Below are 24,893 nucleotides of genomic sequence, written 5' to 3'. Positions count from 1 at the left end.
GCTGCCCTTTCTGTCACATCTCCAGGAGAAAAGGGGATCGAAAGCTTGTGGCTGCATTTAGCTCAGCTCTTTTTCACACAGAGGTGCTCCTTGTGAGGGCTTCATCCGTTATTTTTCCAACAATGCCATAAACACCGCACCCCTCCACAGAAAAATAGAATGTGTGAGAACCCCTCCAGATGTTACCTCCCTTCAATTATTTCCAGTGTTGAATTGTTATTCTTCACAGCCTTGCTGCATTCCCTAATTGCTTTTTGTATCTAAACCACTGAAGAAAACTTTAAAATATTAGCATTTCAAAGTATGGATAAATGAGAGGAAAGGGATTCAGAAGGCACAAGCTTTGAAAATCGTCCCTCCTCCCTCCAGACAGATGATGATGATGATGATGATGATGATGATGATGATGATACATAACAACGTGAAGTCACAGCTGCCAGTTCTTCACATCGAGTTCTTCCCAAGAACCTAGAATGTTGTAATGTATCAACATAGTACATGTGCAGATCCAAGCAGTGTGGCCTTTTGTAACTGACAGATGGAAATTTTGTCAAAGTGCAGGTATTTAGGTGCTGCCCAACGTCTTTTGGAATGGCACCCAGTGTGCAGATAACCACGGGGACCACCACTGCCAGTTTATGCCATAATCTTTCAACCTCGATTTTCAGATCTTGATACTTTGTGATCTTCTCCTATTCCTTGTCTTCTCTTCTACTAACCCCTGGTATTGCCACATCAATTATCCACACACTGTTCTTTTCAACCACAGTTAAATCTGGTGGATTATGCATCAAGACTTTATCAGTTTGTATTTAGAAATGCCACAATAATTTAACCTGCTCATTTTCGACTATTTTTTCAACTATATGTGCCCACCAATTTTTCATTACTGGCAAATGATAATTTTTACAGATGTTCCAGTGAATCATTTTGGTGACTGTGTTATGTCATTATTTATACTCTGTGAGATCTTGCATGAGCTGAGTATATGATCGACTGTTTCTTCTGCTTCTTTGCACAATCTGTACTTTGAATCGTTTGATGATTTTTCAATTCTGGCCTTGATTGTATTAGTTCCAATAGCTTGCTCTTGAGCAGCCAATATCAAACCTTCTGTTTTTGTTTTTAATGTTCCAGTTGTAAGCCATTGCCAGGTTTTATCTTTATCCACTTTCCCCTCGATCTTTTGTAGAAATTGACCATGTAATGCTTTTCCTTGCCAGCATTCTGTTCATATTTTTATTACATTATTTTGATATTCACATTTTGTTTCCTGTACATTCAATAAGTTCCCATTTTTAACTTGCATCATTGCTTGTTCTTGACTGCCTTTTACATAATCAGCCAATGCATGCTTTTCTTCTTCAACAGTCTGTCTGACTTGAAGGAAACCTCTGCCTCCATTTCTGCAGGGCAGGTATAATCTATCAATATCACTATGGGGATGTAATGCATAGTGAATAGTCATGAGTCTTCTTGGTTTTTGGTCCAGTTCAACTTGTGTCCAGTTAATAATTCCAGCAGTGTATCGTATAACACTGGTATTGATGGCTTTGATGGTGTTTCCACCATTCAATTTTGTCTTTAGCAGTTTTCTCACTCTTTGGAGTTATTCTTTACTAATCACATTTTTAACTTGCCCATGATTGATGTTATCCAATTGTAAAATGCCCAGATACTTGTAGGCTTTATCCTGATGGCCTATTACTACTGGTATTATCTTTGCTTTCTTTTGCCACAGTCATTCTATTTCTATTTGCAGGTCTTTGTATTATTATTGTTGTTACTGTTATTGTTATAATTTTACAGGACTTATATGGCTGCCTATCTCGTATAAAGATTCTAGGCAGCTCACAACAATCCATAAAAACAAAAGTACCCTTCCCCCCACAGGTGCCAGCCAAACAGTTAGCAGTAACACCCCAATGCATGGGGGAACAGCGAGGCTAAAAGGGTAGGGATCCCTTGGATCTCAGGTGGGAGGCTGTTCCAAAGGGCTGGGCAGCCTCTGAAAATCAGGTGGCAACATTTAAGGGACCTGGAGTGCACCCACCCTATTTAACCTACTAGGATGGGCAGATACCCTCAGGAAGAGGTGGTCCCATAAGTAACCTGGCTCTGTACCATGAAGGGTTTTAAAGGTGATAACCAGCACTTTGAATTGCACCCAGAAAGCAACTAGGAGCCAGTGCAGCCCACAAAGCAGTGGTGTTATTTGGGTGAACTGTGGGGCACCCAAAATTGCATATGCCTCTGCATTATGAACAAGCTGCACCTTCCAGATGGTCTTCAAGGACAGCCCTGTGTAGAGCGCATTGCAGTAATCCAAATGGGAGGTGACTAAGACATGAGTGACTGTGAGCAGTACACACCTAAGTTCCATTTCAAGCAGACTTTATGATTCGTTAGCATTGGCCCTTAAGTCAGGATACTGATATCCTTCTATTATTACTCCCATCACTTGTAGTCTAAAAGCCAGGGCTGTGTAGATGCTTCCTTTTAATATACAGGCAGTTGTTTCTTTAATTAGACAGTAGTACGAATTTGTCTGTCTGGATAGCTCATAACTAGTTCCAAGCCACATGCACTAAATGAGGATGCTGTGACCCACGTGTAACACAATTCCTCTTTTCAAGATTTGGAGGACATGCTACCATCTCAGTTAATCTGCAAGCTCAGGCATAACCATTTTGCTTAAAGAAATACTTAAAGGTAATAAATCCACTCTAAGTAAATAACCAGTAGAAGCGCTAGGAATTTAAGGAAAAGAACAGGTAGAAGCTTATCTAATCATAGTAGTTTCAGCATAATAAAAGGATTTGTTTTGAACTTAAGGTCCCTGCATTGTACAGTTCTCAGCTATACAAACCATCTTTTAGAAGTATTTATTTAACTTTAAATATGTAATCTATCATCACTCAAGTTATAGAGGTTCTTGTGAAGGCCAAATTATATCTGGTAGTACAACATTTACAGATAGAACAATGCAGAAATCCAATGTTGTATAAAACTCACTGCATGCTACACACTAAAGCTATATGTTTCATGAGAAAACAATTAGATAGATGGGAAAAAGAGAGTGCCAGAGTCAACTTTTGAAGTCTACTTATCAACTATTTTATCTCAAAAGGCAGCCACACTCTGAACAGAGCTCCAGAAGAATATCTCAACAGTCAGCTAAGTTTATTAAAAACTGGCAGAATCAGACCATTTTTATCTTGCCATTAATTGTGATTTACTATAAGCCTTGTTTCCAAAATCTCTAAATACGTGTGTGTGTGTGTGTGTGTGTGTGTGTATTCATTAGAGTAAGCAGCATAACGCAAAACACAGAAAGAGGAAGTGGTTATAAGTTTTAAAAAGTCAGGATATTTGAAAAAGAAAAGAAAAACTAAACATTATTCACTATACCTCTCCACACCTTTCAGTCCTATGCTGGTCTATGACCGTAATAAAATATGATTTGATCCTTGCAAGCTACACATGCGTTGATAGTTTTTGAGTTGAGAATTGTTTCATAATACAGTATTCTAGCATGTGAAGTGCTAAGGACTAAGTCCAGATTTCCACATTAGTCTGTGAACTGCAGATTTAGATTATTTGTACTACAATTTGAAAATATCAGATTCCTAAAGCTCAATTCATATAGAAACAGGCAATTTTTGAACTATTTGTCTGAGTCGGTAATAAAGGACATACAGTTCTCCCTTAGCAACCATTATTTGGAAACTGGTTTTGCAACAGCTTCAAACTTGCCGTCTGCATCAGGAGTAGAGAAGGTAAAAACAATGACTGAAAATAAATATAATATACTGGATTTAAGCAGTATTAAATATTTATTTTATTTTTACTTTCTAACCCATTTGTCAGAAGGTCCTTCAGGTTTTGTTGTTTAAAAAACCCAACTCTATTCCCAGCAGGCTAACTTTGTGCCAGTTGAAATGCAAATGAAACCATAATTAATATTTGTTGATAAGCCTTTTTTTAAAAAAATCAGGCCCATTGTTAGCAATTCAGTATGTTTGCTCTGGATTCAAGTCTTTACTTTCAGAACAGATAACTCTTACATCTAGTAGACTTAAAAGAAAGGTTTTTTTTCCCCAGAGACTCCTACATTCTTAGAAAAATTAATGGTCAGTGCCGATTATTAGCATATTCAGGGATAATTGTTTAATCGAAGAAAATCAGCTTTGGTTCTAGTGTCAACTATAAAAATTGTTAATGGAAACCCCAGCTGACCATTTGGGGAGGGATATTTGATTTTGTTTTGCATGAAAGGCTTGAAATAACCTGCCTTTTGCTTCATAACCACCAAGCAAAGTCTACCTTCCCTACTGATCTGAGATAAAAGCAATCTCATGGAATTCAGGCAAGAACATCTTTAAGCTTGCAACACTTTTGGTTTCAGAAATTCTGTACGTTCAGAATGAAGAAACTACACTAATAATACAGTGGTTTCTTTCTTGTACTAACCAATTTTAGCTAAAAAAAATCCTCACTCATATGGAACAAGGATTCATAGTTTCTGCTAAAGTGAAAAAGGATGCTTTCATTTTGTTTCTGCCACAGAGGGGAGTTTCCAAGTTTAAGATTGCCATGATAATCTCAACTGAGCCTGTACATAATTACTGAAAGACAGTTAATATGAAAAACTGATTTGTAAATTAATTGAGATTGGTACATCTCCCCAACTATAAGTTTTAAGTAGGAGTGTAACTGAGTCTCCTAATCCTTGACAATCACAAAGAACACATTCAGAGCACTGCATGTGTGAGACCAGCTACGTATACATACCTCTACAAGAAGCTTATTAAAACCCCATCTTCCTCCATCTAGTAACATCATGTCAGCATCCCATATCACAGAGGAGCATGCTTTCTCCCCATCCCATCCCATCCCATCCCACCCCACCCCACCCCACCCCAAAACTCATAAATTAAAACAAAGCTGCAACAGAAGCCAAGAGGGGGAAGCCGTATTGTCCACTGGTCATCTCTTGTTCTCCATTTATCCTAAATCAAGCTAGATAGTCACAGCAGAGAACTATGACAATAGATGGAGCTTCCAGTCCACTAGATTGTTCCTCCTACTCTCACAGGCACTACAGAAGTTGTTGCCCCACAGCAAGAACCTGCCATTTATTTTGCTATTATCAGCTAAAGCAGTACATAGCCAGAGCACTGACAACTGACAGTCGCACAGTTTCTCACCTGGCAGAAGGAAGCACTGAAGTGGCACTCAGAAGTCAGGCCCCTGATCCAAAGACAGTTATGTTTTTTGTCATGGACAAAACAGCGTATCACAAAAGGAACCCCCCCCCCCACACAAATATTGGAGTTACACTTTATACAAACATCTATCTTCCAATTAACACAAAAGCCTGGGAGAGAGATTTACAAGGGTGAGTAGGTAGGTGGGGAAAGGGTTATCCTTTCTGACACATGTAAAGTCTCTTCTGGAAAATCTTTTCCTAACTATTTCACTCCTCTCCCCCAACATATATACAGCTGGACTCCAAGTGGGAGAAAACAGAAGGCTGCCTAAGTCTTCTGTCAGGCAACAATGAAGAGGAGAACCCTTGTTTGCTTCCTGTTATGTAGTCCTACCTTCACTGCACCTTCTTTGCTCATCCTTTGTTCTCATATAGCATTGTTCACTGAAAAGCATCTAAAGTGATGCCATTACATGAGTCTGTTCTAAAGAAAAATCCAACTAACATTCTTAGAAGATATGTTCACAGATGCCAACAAAAAATCCTGTTCTGAGGCATGAAACCATCAACAGCTCCTTTGCTTGTGCAACCATCAAATCCGTTATTGCTATTTGCCCTCTGTAATAAATCTATTGATAACTTTGGTTTCCAGAGGAACAGGATCCCTATTTTATTTGTCTCCCTCTACAACTTTCAAAGTAAATATTCAGAAAAGAATTTCACTGGACTTTATTTTTACACTGAACATATACTCCCACCTCAGCTGCTAAGAGATTTCCTCTCTTGAATTTTACCCACAAAGGAGGAGCTTGGTGTCAGCAGGAGGGAAATTCCACCTCAAGTTTAAGATGCTTGATTCCAATGGTCTTTCTGCATAGCTTCTATTCCCTTAGTTGCTAAAGATAAATCTCTCCTTGATCATCACAGTCTGAAATTTTCTATTCAGGATCAAATCTAATGGATAAGGTTCTGCTAAGGTGCCCTGAAAAGTTCTATGCTGCTACTCTTATTTTATAAAGATATGCAATATTGCCAAATTCAGATTAAACTGTTTTTCTAAAACTCTTGCCCTCCAGATGAGTTGGAGTACAACTCCCATTGGACATGCTGCCTGGAGATAATGGAATGAGAAACAAGGAAGACTCTTATAAGGCATGTTTCCCTATTAGGTTTACCACAGGCCATTTTCACTGCTATAAAAAGCAGAACCAGCTCTATGCTCAATCTGACAGAGCTAACCAATTTTGTTTTAGACTCTGGAATCTAAATTTCACATATTATAGAACTGTCACGCTAGTTTTCTGTACACATCTGTTGGTTGAAAAAAGGCATAATCTAGCCAGTCTTTTTTCTTTATATATAAGTAATGCATAGTAGGTTTCAATATAAACACAAACCATTACCTATAATCAATAGAAAAGAAGTACACTAGCTTTGTAGTATGACAATAGACATATAGCGAACAAACATCTCTATTCTCTTCTTTAAAAATATCTGCCAATCCTTCAATACATGCTATTTTGTTTATATACCTAAGTATTTTCTAGCTCATAGTATCTACAGAAAGGGAAAGAAATTAACATATGCTAATCTTCCCTATTTATACAAGTAGTCCCCAGTTTAAGAACGAGTTCTATTCCCAAAGTCTGTCCTTAAGTCAAATTTGTATGTAAGCCAGAACAGTATTATTGTATATAAGTAGTATTGTGTAATTAAGTCAAACCATTCTCTATTTAACTCGAATCATTGTGTATTTAACTCGAATCATTGTGTATTTAACTCGAATTTTGCCACAATAGGCTCCGTTCTTAAGTATGGGTCATCTATAAACAGGGCATTCTTAACCTGGGGATTACCTGTATCAACATCCTGAAAATGCAGATTTCAGTTATTAACTATTACTAGGCTTCTACAGCACTTAAACCAGAGTATGCTTTTTCTCTGCAAATAGCTCTTGCCATAAAAACCATGATAGGAAAGTGATGAACCTTGACAGCTCTCTGGAGAAAATGATACTGAATAGGCTTTCCCTCCTTTTTTACAGTGTAAGCAATAGCTCAGTCCCACTTTAGCAGCCATCTGGAAGGCATCAGGCTGGGATTGGCTACCATGCAGTGGAGAAGCATAAATCCTGTCCGACTTCTCTTGATTCGCTATAAACCCAAGTGGTAGATTTTGTTTCCTTTATGAGATGAGTAGGTAACTATGTGCATTTTTCTCCTCATTCCCACATCAATATTTTCCACACATAAATAATAATAAAGCTAGAACTAGCCAATGCACACATACATAAGGCTTTGCTATTTCCAGAATCTAGGCAGAAAGAGTAATAAGCTATTGGCTGGGCCAGATCTGACTCTCTGAAAGCCATTAGCCTTGAGTATTTCCTAGACTAGCACCTGAAAGGTCAAGTAAGCCTTATGCACAATCCATGAAACTGCTCTTTTCTCCTCAAAAACTGTGTACATTGCTATAAATAATTCAGTACAGGCAGGTGACACTTCACAGATGTGCTGGGAGATGCAGTGGCACAAATAATATATCAAGTTATACAGCGCTCACAAGCTTCTAAATACACAGCCTGCTTTTAAAATCTTTTGATGTAACCAAAAAGCTTTATCTGTCCACTCCTTCTGTTCTTCCTAGGAATACAGGTGGTCCTTGGTTAATAACCACCTGTTCAGCGACCATTCAAAGTTATGATGGTGCTGAACGAGTGGTACTTACGACTGGTCCTCCAAGTTCCAACTGTCCCAGCACCCCCACGGTCACATGATCGCGATCCAGGCACTTGATAGCCGGCTCGCACTTACAATGGTTGCAGCATCCTGCGGTCACATGATCACCATTTGTGACCTTCGCTGCTGACTTCCCACAAAGTCAATGGGGAAACCAGCAGGAAACATCGCAAGTCACTCTGGTAAGTCTCCCCCACCCATCAGCAACCACCCCCAACCCTGCTCGCTCTGCACCAGCCACCTGTGCAACCTCCCCCACCTGGCAGCAGCCACTTACCTGCCCACCAGCCTGGTTGCAAGCCACCTGGGACTTGCAACTTCCTGCCAGCTTCCCCACTGACTTTGGTTGTTGGAACCCAGCAGGAAGTTGTAGGGAGGTCCTCGCTTAACAACTCATGATCCTTGCTTAATGACGGCAATGGGGACTATTGGGATTGCCATCACTAAGTGATATGGTCATGTGACATCACGCTTTGCGTTGCTTAGCAACTGAAGTTCCGGTCCCAATTACCATTGTTAACCAAGGACTATCTGTAGCAACTCTTTCCCTCCTCTCCAGATACATGCATAGGATAACTAGCCACAGTTACAGAATAGACAAACGTCACTATCATTCCATATAAACAATATAACAAACAGGATAGGGAGTCCCCAGAATGTCTAGCAGCAATAAAAAGCTATTTGTAGCCCCACCTTCATCATTCCATCAACTGCCTTTCAGAAACAACCATTCATGTCAGCAGACAGAAACCACAAATTCAGCCTTCCATTCCTTCTGGGCAAAGAATGACATCCACTTAACTACCAAGACTCCAGAACACGTGACACAATGTAGCAAAAGAGCATATCATATAAGCTATGGAACAGCCTATTCCCCCATGTTATTGAGGAAAGCGCTGTGGATATTAGTATTTCAAGCAGGAGCAGCTTCCTCAGAATCCCAGAAAACCAACCTGTGTCTTACCTTCTCCGATTTGACTTTTTTGAGCTGTCGGCACTCACTGTCACCATCTTCCAGCTCTGACTTAACTCCCAAAGGATTGAGTGCAGATCCTGTGTCAATAGCTATACTTCCAAGCTGCTCAGCAGCAGCAGTAGGATCAGATCCTTGGCCACCATCGTATTGCCCAACCCTGACTGCCAAGGCAAGAGGTTGGAGTACAGTGGGCTCCTTTTCTGCTGGAGCACCCACACCCTCACTCCTTTCTTTCTTACTCTTGGAAGAACCACCTTCCTTCTCTTTCTTTGAGTTTGCCACACTGCGAGAAGTCTTGGCTGATTTCTCAGAGCCTTTTGGGGCAATGGTAGCCACCAAGCCACCAGAGTTCACACCATCCCCAGAGCGCCCTTGAACCTCCTTCTTGCCACTAGTCCCTTCACTTGGCGTGAATAGGGAGGATCCTGGGGCAGCCTTGCCATTGTCCTTGCTACTCTTACTCCGTTTGGATTTGGATTTGCCTTCCTTGTTCTGTGGACCTGGCACTGGGGTCACAAACTTGATGTTCTCTGGCAATGTCGCCACAGCATTCGGTGCTGGCAGACCCACTTCCTTGGAGCCTGACATTTCCAATTTCTGTTGGTCCTTTTCCAAATCCGCATCCAGGTCAATGATGAGATTCCCTACTCCAATGTCCCATTCATCCCCACTGTCATATGTCTCAACTGGGTTTGCATCCACTCCTTTCCCTCCAGCAGCTCCACTGCTCAAGGACATCTTAGAGTTAACGACCCACCTCAAGGTTCAAGCCTCTTGTCTGCTCCTTCAGCCTCAGGGTATGAAGTAGCAGCTTCAGCTATGTTCTCAAGCCTCCAGTGATCAAGAAGTACCCAGATGATAACATAATGGCTGAAAGGAAAAGCAGGGACAACATATGTTACATTGCTATTATTTAGGAAGCGTGTTCAAAAACACACACAACATACATATATGGGAAGGGATTTTACATGCAAGATTTAAGAATGCCCATGCAGAGTAACTGAATACATATTCACCACCCATTCCTGCTTTGCTTTTAGGCGAAAAGAAAATTTTGAAAGTTGAATCACAGTAAACCATTTTCATAGGAGTACAGACCCTAACCTTAAAGCCAAACAATTTTATCAATTTAGCCAATACGTGTATTACAATGGGCAGTTGCTCTCTATGGCCTCCCTTCGTTTACTATTTGATTCTTTGGATTAGAGCTGCCAGGAAACGAATATGAGACGCTCTCCGTGTAAAGAACTTGCTCCTCTGCTACAGTCTGTCTGTCCCGTGTACTTTAGGTTACATGCCTTTCTTTTGCACTACTAACTTTATGTTATTCATAAAAGGAGTAGAGGTTCCAAAGGGCAAGTAAACAATTTCCCCAAGGTAACTTCTTTTCAAAGGCTACAACAGCCCCCCACTGGGCACAATACTACTACATACTAGAATGAAATTCAATTATCAGAATTTTTTTTTAAAACAGAAATTTTATCAGGCTCCCTTTGAAGAGCAAAAGCAACCTAGGAAGGGATGGAGTCAATCTTGCAGAATTCAAATGAAGAATCGGACCCAGTGTAACAAATAAGCTTTTTTAAAAGAACAATATACCCTTATATCATGATAACTTTAACTAGAGGACAAGAAGCAGCAGCCTGCTCAGCTGTGATATACACATCACAGATTCCTTCAGTATCAGCCATGACGACCTGAAGAAGAGACAGTGTTATCCACTCTGATAAGGTATTTCATATCACCCCAAAGTCATTTCTTCCAAAATCCTGAATTATCTATAGAGAGAAGGAAAGGCTGCATGACTTTTAGACAGGTCCCAGAAATAGTATATTTACTGAAGAGTGATAGCAAAAGACAAGAAACAAATTAGGAAAGTCCAAATTAGGTAAACAGGCCGGTAGATAAGAACAGTATAAATTAGAATTGTCGGAGTTATATACAGAAGAACTGTATCTGAAGGCCAAATAATGCATAGATGTTGGCTCCCTTATACCAGCCTATAATGATTCTTAGCCTATAATGATTAAGTGACCAATCACACCTTTGGGAATAAGTGGCATACAAATATAGTAAATAAATAAATCTTCATGAAGACTCTGTACCTTGGAGGATACAAATGAGAAAGTCAGTCATTCCATAAGATAAGTATATGACAATTATATTTACAACGAGTAATTAGCACATGAAATAGCATTTTCCCTGCAGTCAGCCAAACGCCAGCAAAGGGCAGTCTCAGGTGCACCTATGAACCCATGGGCACTCCTCCAGCTGTGGCTTTCTTTAAGCATTATTGTCTTTTGCTGCTCCTTGCTAAGCATGAGATACTGATGATCTGTACTGTAACACATGGGGAACACTTACAGGAACACAACAGCAGTACCATTTTTCAAAAAGGGGTACTGTATTTTCATTTTTATTTATTTTTTAATTCCAAAAAGCACAAGGATTAAAAGGCACATTGGTAATGTACATCAGGAGAAAGGAACACAGTACAATATTAGCAGTTAATTCATATGATTGCGGTAGCTGGACTATTTTCCATCCATTCCCCTATAGAATCTCTAACTTTGGCTGCTAACAGTCTGCTCCCTGACAGGTCATTATGGAGATTTTTAACCTCAGGAGCTAAGGGTTGATACTAGAGCAGGAAATTTAGAAACACAGCAGTGATTTTGTCTTTACAGTAGATAAATGCAGAAGCATAAGCAGCTACAGAATCAGGAATGGCTTTGAAAAACTGCAGCCTCTTGTTACTTCACCTTCTGATTCATAGCTTAGTGCTATCTGTCTCCCTGAAATATTCTGCCTGATTGGCTTGTTACATCTTGTCACTAAGCCTTTATTCCTCCAATTGAGGTCAGAAACAACCTTCTTCCTACCTGGGCTAGTTTTAGAGAAGGGGCAGAGCCACAGAATGAATTATCGATGTGCCCCATTTTCTTTTATGTACTAATAGAACAAGAAACATATCCCACAGTCAGAAGAGCAGGCAGCCACTAACCTGTGCATACTAACGGTCCTTGAACATCACCAGCCTCCTGCAATTTCATTTTTTGTTGCTGTTGTTCAAGAGGTTGGAACAGAAATTAAGAGCATTCTACAGACATTTCTGCCAAATTGAAAAGGCATATGGGAAATAAAATTTGCAGAAGGATGCCTGCTCAGAAGCACTGCCGCATTAAATATAGCCCAAATCCATCTTCATGCATGTATCAATCAATCAATCAATTTTAACACCAGTTGTAACAGATAGCATGCATGTATCAGGACATTGCACAGTTTATCCTAAACCATGTTAATAATTTGGTTATTATTAATAATTAAACCTTCTTTGTTTAATATGTTTTTATAACTCATGACAGTTACTTTGGTTCCAAGACTGATTTGCTTTTAACACAGAGTAAAGTATCATGCTTTTTAACAATATGAGAATTGAACGTTATATTAAATTGTCATACTGAAAAATGGCAGATGACACTATAGAGCAGTGTTTCTCAACCTTGGCGGCTTTAAGGTGTGTGGTCTTCAACTCCCAGAATTCCCTAGCCAGCATTGCTGGCTAGGGAATTCTGGGAGTTGAAATCCACACATCTTAAAGCTGCCAAGGTTAAGAAATGCTGCTGTAGCGTTTGAAGATTTGCATTTCAGTCTTTACTATACTGCAGAGTCAAAGGTCTGGTATGCATTACTCAGTTCCAAAGCAGGAAAGGAGCTTCAGATGTGGTTAGTTCATTTACTGTATTTGTCAGAGGTTCTTTAAAGAAGACATGCCTTTTTCCATACTTATGCATGGTCCCAGCTGTTTACCATTCAGCTACAGTGTGAGTTCAGGAAAAAAGCATGGCATCTTTAAGGAGCTGCTGAATGCCCCCCTGCTGGATCTGGAACCCCTTTCCTGCTTCAGATCTGAATACTCCCCACCTGGCAAATTAAAAAGGAGTTTAAGCTACATCTATGCAAACGAATTCTGTCAGTACTAAAAAAATAAATAACCTCCATGGCAATCATACATATATGCTCGTCACAGAAAACAACACACTGCAACCAAAATCCAAGCTGATGTTGTTTTTCCTTAAATGTCACAATTGCAGTTCAACCATAAATATTATCTGCATTAGGTATCTGAATGCTTAAAGCAGGCCAGACAGTCATCATTTGATCAGTTTAACACAGTGCTTCCCAAACGTCTTCCTTCATTACCCAAAACTCTAAGTTGGAACGGTCGCTGAATGAATGGTTGTAACTTGAGGACTACCTGTATTGTAAAAACAATATCATTGAATGATCTTTATGTCATTTCAACAAATTACCATTGGTTTTTGCCTTAATAGGAATACTTGGGGAGATTTTCAAATATATTTTAGTACCCATGGCAATCTTTAGGTCAATTTAAATGTCTCTGTTGCGACTGGGCAATGGGTTCATGTGTCATTACCCAAAGTAAAAACACCTTTACCCAACTACACATATTTTGCTGATAGTCACTCAAAACTGCCTAAGTCTTCATGGGCAGAGTTTGATGAGACAACCGGGGCAATGTCTTGTAACATAAACTCTGAGATTCATTTTAATGGACTTTGAACTAGATTAGAGTACCCTCTAATATGAACTCCACTCCACCATCCCTGCCTGTCCTGGCTCTTTTTTTAATTCAGATTAACTATGTGTGTAGATGGATCTGGCAATCAACACCTCCTTCATAAGAAGGGGTTGTTTCTTGCCTTTAAGGATGCAGTGATGCAGCCCCTTCTGAAAAGACCTTACCTGGATCCAACTGCACTGGACAATTTCTGCCCAGTCTCCAACCTTCCCTCCCCTGCTCTAGACAAGGTGGATTATCTGAATCCTTTTGTGTTGGTGTTCAGGTTTGGCCATGGAATAGAAATAGCATTAGTCACCCTAAAAGACAATCTTCATTAGGACCTAAATAGAAGGAGTGTACTTTCCTGGTTCTACTTGACTTTTCAGAAGGATTTAATACCACTGACCACAGTATCCTTCCAGACTACCTGTGAGGATTGGAAGCACTGTTTTACAGCAGTAAGTAGAAGATACTGGGGAAATGCTTCTTTTTGGGGTTCCACCAGGTCCAGTTCTTTCATCCTTACTTTTTAGCATCTATATGAAACTGCTGAGAGAGATCATCCATCAGTTTGAGGTGGGATATTTCAATATGCTGATGATACCCAACAGGCAGGACTGGAGATGTTGTGGAAGACCTGACAGTCTGGAGGCTATGAGGGCCTGGATGGGACAAAACAGGCTGAAATTCAACCCTAACAAGATGGAGTTGCTGTTTGTCCAGAAGTATTTGGTTCTCTGCCTACTCCAGTTTCAGTACTACATACAATGGCAATCTCCCTGCAGAAGCCTTTCTGGGATTCCTCTTAAATTTATGGTACTGCTGGAATCACAGATGGAGGCGGCAAGGAGTGTCTACTCAGTTTTGATTGGTATGCCCAACTGCAGCCTTATCTGGAAAAGGAAACTCTTGTTACAGTAACTCATGTCCTCAACATCACTAAGATAGATTACTACAATGTGCTTGACCTGGGATTACTTTTGAAGATTACTCAGAACCTGGAGTTGGCACAAATGCAGTAGCCTGTATTCTAGCAGGTAGGACTGCTACAATCATATTATACCCATACTGCAGGTGTTATATTGTTATGTTGGCTTTCAATAATTTCAAAGTGCTAGTTTTAACCCACAAAGCCTTATAGAACTTGGCTCCCAAGCATCTTCAGGACAGTCTCCGCCAGGCCCATCCTGTGCACTTGTCCTGGATGGGGGTATTCAACATATCCCATGTGCATAGCAGGAATGGGAGGCTAGGGACATTTCCCTGTGGTGCCCCCCACCCTTCAAACAGCCTTTCCTCAAAGGCCAGGTTGGCAGCTATACTGGCATCATTCTGGAAGTCAGTTGAAATGGAATTCTTCCAGAGATCCTTCAAGGTGCAATTTGCTGCCATGTACTCTAGAGTTGGTGCCATGGTTATCATATGTATTGTTCTATTAATAATACTGCTTGTTTTACTGAATTTGTGTCTGAAATTGATTTTACTATATTTTTTACTGTATTTTTAGCTTTATTGTATTTGTACTCTAAACTGCTATGGATTACTTTTATATAGTAGCATATAAATATAATAGAAATAAACCAGAGGTTTGCCTTTTGTATATTCCATGCAAGTCCCAATATTTAGTTTTGTTTAAAGTTATGGAAAATGTAACTAATAAAATTGGTGCACTGTGGATTTAGCCAGATGTCTGAAAGGATACATTCTATTTATCCAACGGTACCTTAGCCTGCAGCTTGTGGCATGCTGCCCCTCCAAAATGTCTATTACAGAGATCAGAAAGAAAAAGAACCAAGAAATGACTTAGATCAGATGGGGAAAAAGTCAATCCAAGCATAGGAACCCTTCCCCACTTCCTTCTTGCCACACCGAATTCTACCCATACAAAGCAGAAGCTGCACGTATTCACTTGTATAACTGGCAATCTTCCAACAGGGATTCTAAGAGAAGTCTTGGAACAGAAATACCAAGAGAGCTTCTCACTTGGGAAAACCACACATGTGCAGGGCCAGACATAAATAATTCAACTCCATTAGAGGCTGCATGAAACCACCATAAACTGCATCTGTATTCTGAGAGTTATGTCATTAAAGACCAACCTGAAAGTTCTCTTTCAAACTGGAGTCCCCATAAAAACACCTCTATTAGATCTCACGAAGGCTAATTGTGACTTTTCACACAGTTTCTGCTTTCTTGCTGATCACAACAGCTGGCATTACTGCTGACCTTTTGCAGGGAAGTAAGAGGCAAAGAAAATCCAACTGGGAACGATCTGACACTCAAAAGATGAATTGATTCCACCAGCAGTTTCAGCTACATACAAAGAGAATGTCTCCTACTGACACATTCAAATCTGCAGAACTCTGGTTTCTTCTAGACATTACCAACTGCAATTTTCAACCTGATTAACTTTCAGGAATGCCATCACTGAGGAACAACAGAAACAGTGGAAAATCTCCAGCACCACGCAACTGCAGCTCTAGAGCTTGGCAAAGCTAACAGGATTTCAGATCGTTGCCTTGCCTTCCCAGGGCCAGTGCAAGCCAGCTTATGTGCATTCTGGCTCCAGGCAATCCCCAGGAAAACAAGTGAGGAATTCTCATAGCGATCAAAGCAGAACAAAGCAGTTTTTAAGACCGGTCTGCCTCAGACAATTGTAACAGACCTACCTCGGAGGGCCCAGAATAATTCCATGTAACCCGGGACCTTGTTCCGTTAACCCCATCCAGCCTCTTAAATGCCTACTTTTCCAGAGATGGCTGTGGAAACACGAGCAGCTGCTGTTTTCTAGGGTTGCTCCTCCCGTCATTCTGTGGTTGGCAGCCAGCCCACGGCTTTCCTCTACACAGGCTCCTTTTTTGTTTCCTGACTAAAGAAACTCCGAGGGATGCATCTTGCTTGGCCGACGAAGCTGCCGCACTCTTAGCTCCTCACGCTACAGAGCTGAGCTCCCTCCAGCTGCTTTGTTTAGGTTGAATCTTTCTTTCTTTCTTTCTTTCTTTTTTGAGCAACTCCCATGTCTTTTTGTAGCTTTCTTTTTAAGATGTTACTCTCTCCCTTGCGCTCTCTCCAACGATGAAAACAATGTTGAATGAAAGCCAGCTGGCAGCCAGAAGGAGATGGAGAAATCTGCACAAAGGAGCTTCCTAACTCGTTCAAGGAACTGTCTGCTGGCAGGGGGAGGCGGGGAATCTTTGCTTCTCTCTTTCTGAGGCAGATCCCATCAGACTACAAAAATGTGCTATTACAACCCCCCACTCCCCTGGCCTTGTGTATAATGCGGAGGCACAGCCAAGGTCTAAAATGTGGGAATACACAATGCAAGTAAGATTGAAATAAAAAATAAAATGCCTACATCAAGATTATCCACGCCTGACCATGATTTATAATAACTTACAAAATCATTTCAATTATGAAGGGTCTACATGAGGCATTACTATCCAGCTTCTCATCAGAGCAATAATTACATCAAAAAGCCAAAACAAAATCAGCACAGAGGATTTTACTCTACTCACTTTTTATGACAATTTCTTTAGCGTACCACAGATGGATTATCACCAGGATACAAGGCATAGCAGAGAATACTTAAAAAGTATAAAAAGCCAAGTTTACTTTGTGTCAGGGGCAATGTTTTTCTAATGCAGATAACTATAGTTACAAAATATGTCCATTAGCCTGTTTCTGAGTTATGTCTATGTATATAACTATATAACAATAAACAGGAGACCCTAAAACAGGAAGACTTCAGAACAGTTTGTATGATGTGAAAGAAAAGCCTAATGTTTTAAAATTGATGTTGTAAATCACAATACAGGAGGGAATAGGTTATACAAATATAAGATATAGTAACAACAGGCAAATGGATAAAGTTGCTTCTTATGCCCAAGAAAATCTCCACTTGCCCAAATTATCAGATAATCTGGTTCTTGAACAGAAGAAAATGTTCTTCAAACTTGCAATGGATTCCTGCTAAAACATCTAATAAACATTGATCATAAAACATGTACCTGATGTTTATTAAACTCAAATTCTACACTTTTACTACTTTAGATAGAACTAAAATCCACTAACAACCTTTATTTAGTATTGATGTACATATAACCCTGTGTAATTGTAACCAAATAGTGTTTTACATTTATATCCATTATTGAAGATAAGTGCAGAAGTAAAATTTAAATATTAAATAATTATTTTCAGTTCAAATGTTCAAAGATAATGTGATGCGATAGTTCCTACTGTAAATACTTCTAGATCTCTAAAAATAAACCAGCATCTTTTTGGTTTGGTTTTTTTCTTTTTGCTGTGCTGAATAGACCTCCTTTAAGACTCATCCCACATGGCAGATTCATTCTGCATTGTACATACAATCTTGGGAGTTCTCCTTTGTGGCTGCTCTAAACTAAGTTTGTATTTCATGAATACACAAGATCAAAATGGAACAGAATGCTCTAAATAAGAATATTTAGAGCATGAAACTCTATTAGCCATGAAGGTTAATTGACACTTCCAAATTCAGAGGCAGCATGCCGCTGAATGCTTTTTAGTGGAGGACAACAAAGGGGAAGGTTATTGCTTTGATTCCCTTTTTGTGAGCTGCTTGGGAGCATCTGGTTGGCCTTTATTGGATTCAGGATGCTGAATGAAGAATTCTGATCTGGTCCCACAAGGTAGTTCTTATGTTTCCTGTATGTTATTTTCTTATCCCTCTTCTCTAGTCAACCCTCACCTCTCTTCAAGTTGGTGAAAACTGCCTTTAAGATGGGCCCATCTTGTCATTTCTGAAATTAAATGACTGGAAGACAAACCATCTTCTCTTACTTTAGGGCTATATTCTGACATAATACCATATAGACAAATTAACAAAATGGAGATGCTGTGCTCATGCAACCAGTTTATGTCATTTCCACCCTATATCCTTTCTCCTCAAAGAAAGAAGCTATGTCAGGGAATCATAGAATCGAAGTAGGAAGCAATCTTAGCAGTCATCTGCTCCAACCCTCTTCTTAGTGCAACCATTAGTGGCATGCAACAGGTTACCAACTTCTGTTTGACCTCTAGCAAACGAGAACTCACCACTTGAACTGGACTCTTATGCTCATGTTAGTGTAGTCCAAGATAGCATTTGCCTTTTTTGCAGCTGCATCACACTGTGGGCTCATGTTTACCTTGTAATCAACAAGGACACCTAGAACCCTTTCATATATATTACTGCAAACCCAGGTCTCTCCCATCCTATACTTACGTCTTACATTTTTCCAACATGCAGAACTTCAGATTTCTCCCTGTTAAATTCCATCCTATTCATTTCAGCCCACTGCTCAAGCTTGCTTAGATCATTTTCAATCTTCTCTCTTTTAACTGAAGTGTTAACTATCTCTCTCCAGCTTTGTGTCATCTGCAGATTTTATAAGTGTGTGCTTATATCACTGATAAAAACATTGAACAGCATAGAACTAAGATAGAGCCCTATGGCACTTCACTCAGTATTTCCCTCCAAGCTGAAGTGGTGCCATTAATTAGTGTTCCTTGGGTATAGCCATTCAGCCGACCACAAGTCCATCTTATAGCAGTATAACTAATCCATATTTTATTACTTTATTAAGGAGAATCTCATGAGAGATCCTTTGAAAACTTTGCAGAGGTTACATTATGTTTATAGCATTCCCCAGATTTATTAAGCAGTAACTCTGTAAAAAAAAAAAGGATATAAGGTTAGTTTGGCATGATTTGTTTGTTACTTTTTAAAGAGGCACTGAAAGCTGGGCAGATTGCTGAAGTCAACTACTATGTCAACTTATGTACAATCCACACTCAGAACCTAAAACAGTAAATAAATTATCCAAACTTCTTAAACCTTATTGGTATTTCACTTTCCTAATTCAATTCCCTTCAAATATAGTACAGTACAATATTTCTTAGCTTTAAATCTAGAGACTGCATTTGGACAACTCTCTGAAACTACTGACTGTAAGAGTCTGATTTGCATGTTTTTGACTTCAGCTGTTTGATCATTCTTAGTTTCTCTCTATGTAAGAGTGGGGCAAAATATCTATGGCCAAACAATTAAATCCTACTATGAGTTAAAGTGACAACCTGGTTCACACAACATGCTGAATAATAACTGGGTTCTTACAACATAGTGAACTGCAAGCTATCTAACCGTAGGCATTTGTACAAATCTAGTCTATGTGTCGCCATAGTTCAACCCTCTTATTTTAGATTTAATGTTCAATTAGGGCATTTCCTTTGTCAAAAGATACTGCAGAATTATAAATGTCACAGTTCATGATAAGTCACCATGTGAATTGTTCCTGCACCTGGTAAAATAAATGACCTAATACTGATACAGCATGACATGAGTTTTTGATCTTCTTAAACTTCAGATAAATGTGCCAACTACATCTTATGAGTAAAGCATTAAAATGCATGACTGTAAAGTGATACGAATGGCTATATTTTCTCTTTCTTACTTTCTTTCTTTCATTCATTCATTCATTCATTCATTCATTCATTCATTCTCTCAATTTGTACGGCTGTCCCTCTCAAATTCATGACTCTGGGCAGCTAATAGTAATTAAAACAGCATCAAAAACATAAAACAATAAAAATAAGAACGTACATGTAATTTGCAGCCAAGGTAAAAAAAACTAAACCACCAATGACAAATCAGCACAGCCATTGCACAGGCTCACACACAGCTGGATACCCAGGCCTGGTGACAAAACCATGTCTTTAAGGCCTTGCGAAAGACCAACAGGTTTGGGGCCAATCTACTCTCTGGGGGAATTATGTTCCAAAGTGCAGGTGCCATGACAGAAAAGGCTCTCTTCCTAGGCCCAGCCAGATGGCACTCCCTAACAGATGGGACTTAGAGCATGCCTCTCTGGATCCTATTACATTAAGCAATGTATATCTCATAAGTTCTTTATATTTTTTTTAATTTAAGATTTTTTAAAAAGATAAAAATGCAGACTAATATAAAGAAAAAGAAAAAAAGAAAGAAATCAAAGAGAAAGCTAAAAGCCTAAGAAAAAAGAAAAGAAAAATAGAAAAGAAAGAAAAAAGATACAAAGAAGTAGCTTCCGATCTTTATAGTGGTTATAAGCACAATTATAAATTTACCTCTTATTCCATATTTACAACATAACTCTCTTCTTTCTATAATCTATCCTGTCTAATCATCAAAACCATAAATCTTTTTTTTTTCGTTTGTTTCACACAAAACGTCTATAAGGGGTTTCCAGTCAATAAAGATATTGTTTTTCTCTGACTCAATTTAGCCATCTCGGCAAGTTCCATCACCTTCACCAACCATTCCTCCATTGTGGGTAATGCCGAATCTTTCCATCTTTGGGCATACAATAACCTTGCTTTATCTCACAAGTTCTGGGTAATATAGACCTGGTTTGCACATCACACCAGGCCATGGTTTACTGAATTAACCACAGTTATATTCATATAACATTTTAAATCAAAAAGCCACCCTATGGTTTAATCCAGTGTATAGATTCTACCACTCAAGACAATGAATTTCACTTATCACAATTCAAGAGGTGCCAGATTCAAATCAATATTCAAATATTAACAGTCCCACCCTATCTATCTGTGAGGTGATTCAGTCATCACAATAACTTAATAAGCCTAGCGCTATAAAGGGATTCAACAAAAAATCCTGCACTAAGCAAAAATCTCCTATGTTTTTAGGGTTACAAAACTATGCAGCAAGATTGCTGTGGAAAAACTAGCACTATCTGTGCAGAAAATATTTACTCTAATATTATTTCAGTTCTCATTTCTGAAATAAGGAGCAGGAGGGATAGATAGGGAAGGAGAGCAATGTAAAGACTGCTAACAATTTGAACCAATTGTAATTTTAGTATTCTGTGTGACCACTTCACATACTTATGGGATTTAAAGATAAATGCCTGTTCCATGCCAATGAGCATCCAGCAAAAAGCAATTATAATAGTGGATCATCATCATCATCATCATCATCATCATCAAGTACTGCCAAGTGGAAAACATGCTTGGCAAAGATAGGTTAAACAGAAACAAACCTAATAAGCCACAAGCAACAGTTGTAACACTAGCCTGCAGAAGAGCTAATAAGACATGCTAGGTTTAACGGTGGCGACTACAGAACAAAAGTCCAAAACTGCCCAGGAAGTCATTCTGTATTGGTATCTCCCAGCACCTCAGACAGGGCCCTGAAAGCTATGTGCTTCAAGGCTCATTCACTCCTTCCAAACCCCACTACAGGTGGGCAGTAGACAGGCTGGACTGAAGATTTCTCCAGGGAGATTACAAATGGGCAGCTCTGGAATGCCTTGGTGCCTTTAAGGGGGACAATAAATAAATAATAAAACCAAACTAGATTCTAAACATTAAAGACTGTTGCTGTATTGGCTAACAGCTGCAGTTCCATTCGTTCAGCAACTAATTAAGTGAGGCATGCTGGAACGAGATGGGCTTTGTATGTAATAGTAGAATGTTTACCTGCACTTGTCATCTTCTGCTATCATGATGTGGGAGAATAGAAACTGCAATGGAAAAATTTGCTTTTGCCCTGGAGCAGAAAGTCATCCTCTTTACTGCTTTGGTGTCACCATTCCTGCCTATCATATCTGTAGGATTCCCATCAATTTGAGAGAATGGAATACATGACAATTGTATGTGGACACCCTTCCCTCATTGCAATGAAATACAAGAGATCTCTTTTCCTAGATTAACCACATATAAAAATTAAATGCATTATACCAATTATATTTAAGACTTGTTTTTTGCACAGTTGCTACCAAAACAATGTTAATATAGCTAAAACGTTAACTGGCAGCAACCCTCAAATTACCAATCACTTAATATATTAGTTAAATAATTAACAAACCAAAAATAAAAACAATAAAATTCATATTTTTTCTATATGTGTAATCGAATGAAACACTTCTTAAAAAATAAGTTTAATGACTAAAAGAGAGAAAATGGTGTTGTTTACACACGTATTGCTATAAAAAGACTTGAAACAATACAAGAGAACCAGAGAATGAAACAGAGTAAATATTGAAATACATCATGTATCTATGATATACACTTTTCCTCATTTGTTAATGAAAGGAAGAGAGAAAAAATGAACAAGACAACTCTAAACAGAACCTAATGAAGGGTTTTGTACAGGGTAACATTAATTTATGTTCTTTTTCCACAGGTTTTATTCCCACGTGCCCATTGCCTCAAGGCACATATTCTTTTTCCATTCTGCAAAAGCCCAAATATTATAAAGTAGCGTTTTATAAAGCAAACACATATGCATGTGAACTAAATTAAGTTGGTAACTTAATAAGCATAGTTTATTCTGAAAGCAGAATATGGATTTCCTTCATGTATACAAAAGAATATACCCAGTCCTAATGTATCTTCTGATTATTCAGTGTCTAAACAACAACTGAGACAGAATAGTATAGTAACAAAAAATCAATATTTAAATCACGGAAAAAATGTTAATCTCATTAACAACTCCATCTTGGCTACTTTCATGCAACTAAGTAATATCACAAAGGTGCAATTAAAATTATTTGATTTCTAAATATGGGCTGTTTTTAAAACAGTCTTGAGCTAGGTAAAACACATGAGAATCCTGTTTTATGCTCTTAACTGTAGTTCTGATTTTCTTCAAATGTCATGAAACACTGCAGTTTCTTTCTCTCTCAAAGGAGAATGTAGGGGTATTTAATATTTTTAACTAAGCTTAAAAAAGCTGCTTTACATACCTACAGTATACCTGAAATATAACAATGGCCAAAAGGCAACCCACAGAACTAAATGGTCTTTTTTACTGCCAAGTCTCTTTAGCCATCAGACAATAGCTTTTCAATCCACTGCGACTGGGAGGTTCAGAGCAAAACCCAGGAAAGCTGGCAATGCCATCTAGAACATTGCCCTGAAACCCCATGATATTTTCTACCATAAATTAACACTTGGACTTACTGTAAGATGTCCTTCTGGCCACTAAAGATGGACTTGGAATGAAAGGGTTAACTCCATTTTCTCTGGCTTAAAAAAAAAAAAGAAACTAACCCCTGCTCCTCAACTGCATGAACTGACTTCAACCAACAGGTAGTATAAACAAAACACTTTATTATTCAACAAACAACTCTACAACTCACAGTATGCATCATGATTCTCTATGGCTTAAAATCAGAACGCAGAAGGTTCACTATTTGACACGAAACACGATCCTTCCAGCATATACTTGGGCAAATGACCCGAAGAACAAGATCTTACTGTGGTGGGATTGTCAGGTGCATTTTCAGTGACCTGAAAGGAATCTCACAATAAATCCAAGTGCCATTCTTGGTCACCCCTGAAAGTGGAGTTAACAGGGATGGGATCTATTATAGCGGGGGGGAGTATAGTATCTGCAGATGTCTATCCCATTAATGTTTAAAAAAGGCAGACAACTCTGACCACGTGGCTGCCTTGCAATTCTCTGTTAATGGAATCCATGCCAATAAGGCTGTAAGGCTGCTGTTCCCCTGATGGAGATAGCAGTAATGTCTCCCAGTAGTTGTTTATTGCTAACCTACAGGCCAATGTGATACGCCCATCTACTGATAGAAGAATGAGAATCTCACCTCCCTAGTTTGCCTACTCTGTAAGAGATGAACAAACCCTCCATCTTCTTCTCTAGGATTAACAGGATTTGGGCAAACATTTGGAAGAACAATCTCCTGTGCCCTATGAAATTTTAATTTTATCTTGGATATAAAGACAGGATCTGGCCTTAACACCAATTTGTCCTGATGGAACACATGCAGGTCTTCCTGGACTGACAGGGCTGTCAGTTCACTAAACCACCTAGCTAAGGTTAAGGCCACCAGAAAGGCTGTTTTCCAAAATAGGATGCTCATAAATATATGCTTAATTGGTTCAAAAGGAATTGGGGACAATGTCCTGAGGACCAATGTTAAATCCCATGATGAGAAATGGGGAATAACTGAGGAAGAAATAAAAGTCAACCCCCTGAGAAAAAGCACACAAATATGTAACCTGAAAGAGATTTTCCCTACCCATCCAAAAGTATTAATCCTATGGTGGTGGCTTGCCTCTTCAGGGTATTTGGTACCAACACTTTATCTAGTTCACCTTGTAGGAACCCCAGAATTTCCAGTATCCCAGATTCCTTCTCCTATACCATCAAACACTTGCCAGATCATCTGGTATATCTTCCCAGCAGGCAGTCTCCACTATGGAATCTGAGGACTGGGGCTCACTAGGTACCTCTGTTCAACTTCCAAGCATAACCTTGAAATCATTCTGGGTCTGGGTGAAGAACAACTCCCTCCCTCAACAATTCTGCTATGCCCAAGGGATGCCATAGCAATTCCT

At 39.2% G+C, this 24,893-nt stretch overlaps 1 protein-coding gene across 3 annotated transcripts in view; it reads right to left on the bottom strand.

Annotated features, from left to right (window-relative positions):
• Nucleotides 1-24,893, bottom strand: part of ZNF609 (zinc finger protein 609) — an 87,356-nt gene that overhangs the window by 53,216 nt on the left and 9,247 nt on the right. The window contains exon 2 of one of the 3 annotated variants that reach the window (XM_088148488.1): nt 8,915-9,796. The exons of 1 other annotated variant lie outside the window; for it this stretch is intronic. In XM_088148488.1, coding sequence (XP_088004614.1) covers nt 8,915-9,664 — 750 coding nt within the window. In that variant the 5' untranslated portion in view covers nt 9,665-9,796. The remainder of the gene's footprint in view (nt 1-8,914; nt 9,797-24,893) is intronic. One more of the 3 variants, XM_088148489.1, reaches the window with a different exon arrangement.

This window comes from Python bivittatus, unplaced genomic scaffold, assembly GCF_059951505.1.
Source record: "Python bivittatus isolate LINGU-HERP-01145 unplaced genomic scaffold, Pbiv_v1 ctg000530_np1212, whole genome shotgun sequence".
Taxonomy (NCBI): domain Eukaryota; kingdom Metazoa; phylum Chordata; class Lepidosauria; order Squamata; family Pythonidae; genus Python; species Python bivittatus.
This window is presented reverse-complemented; position numbering and strand designations above follow the sequence as displayed.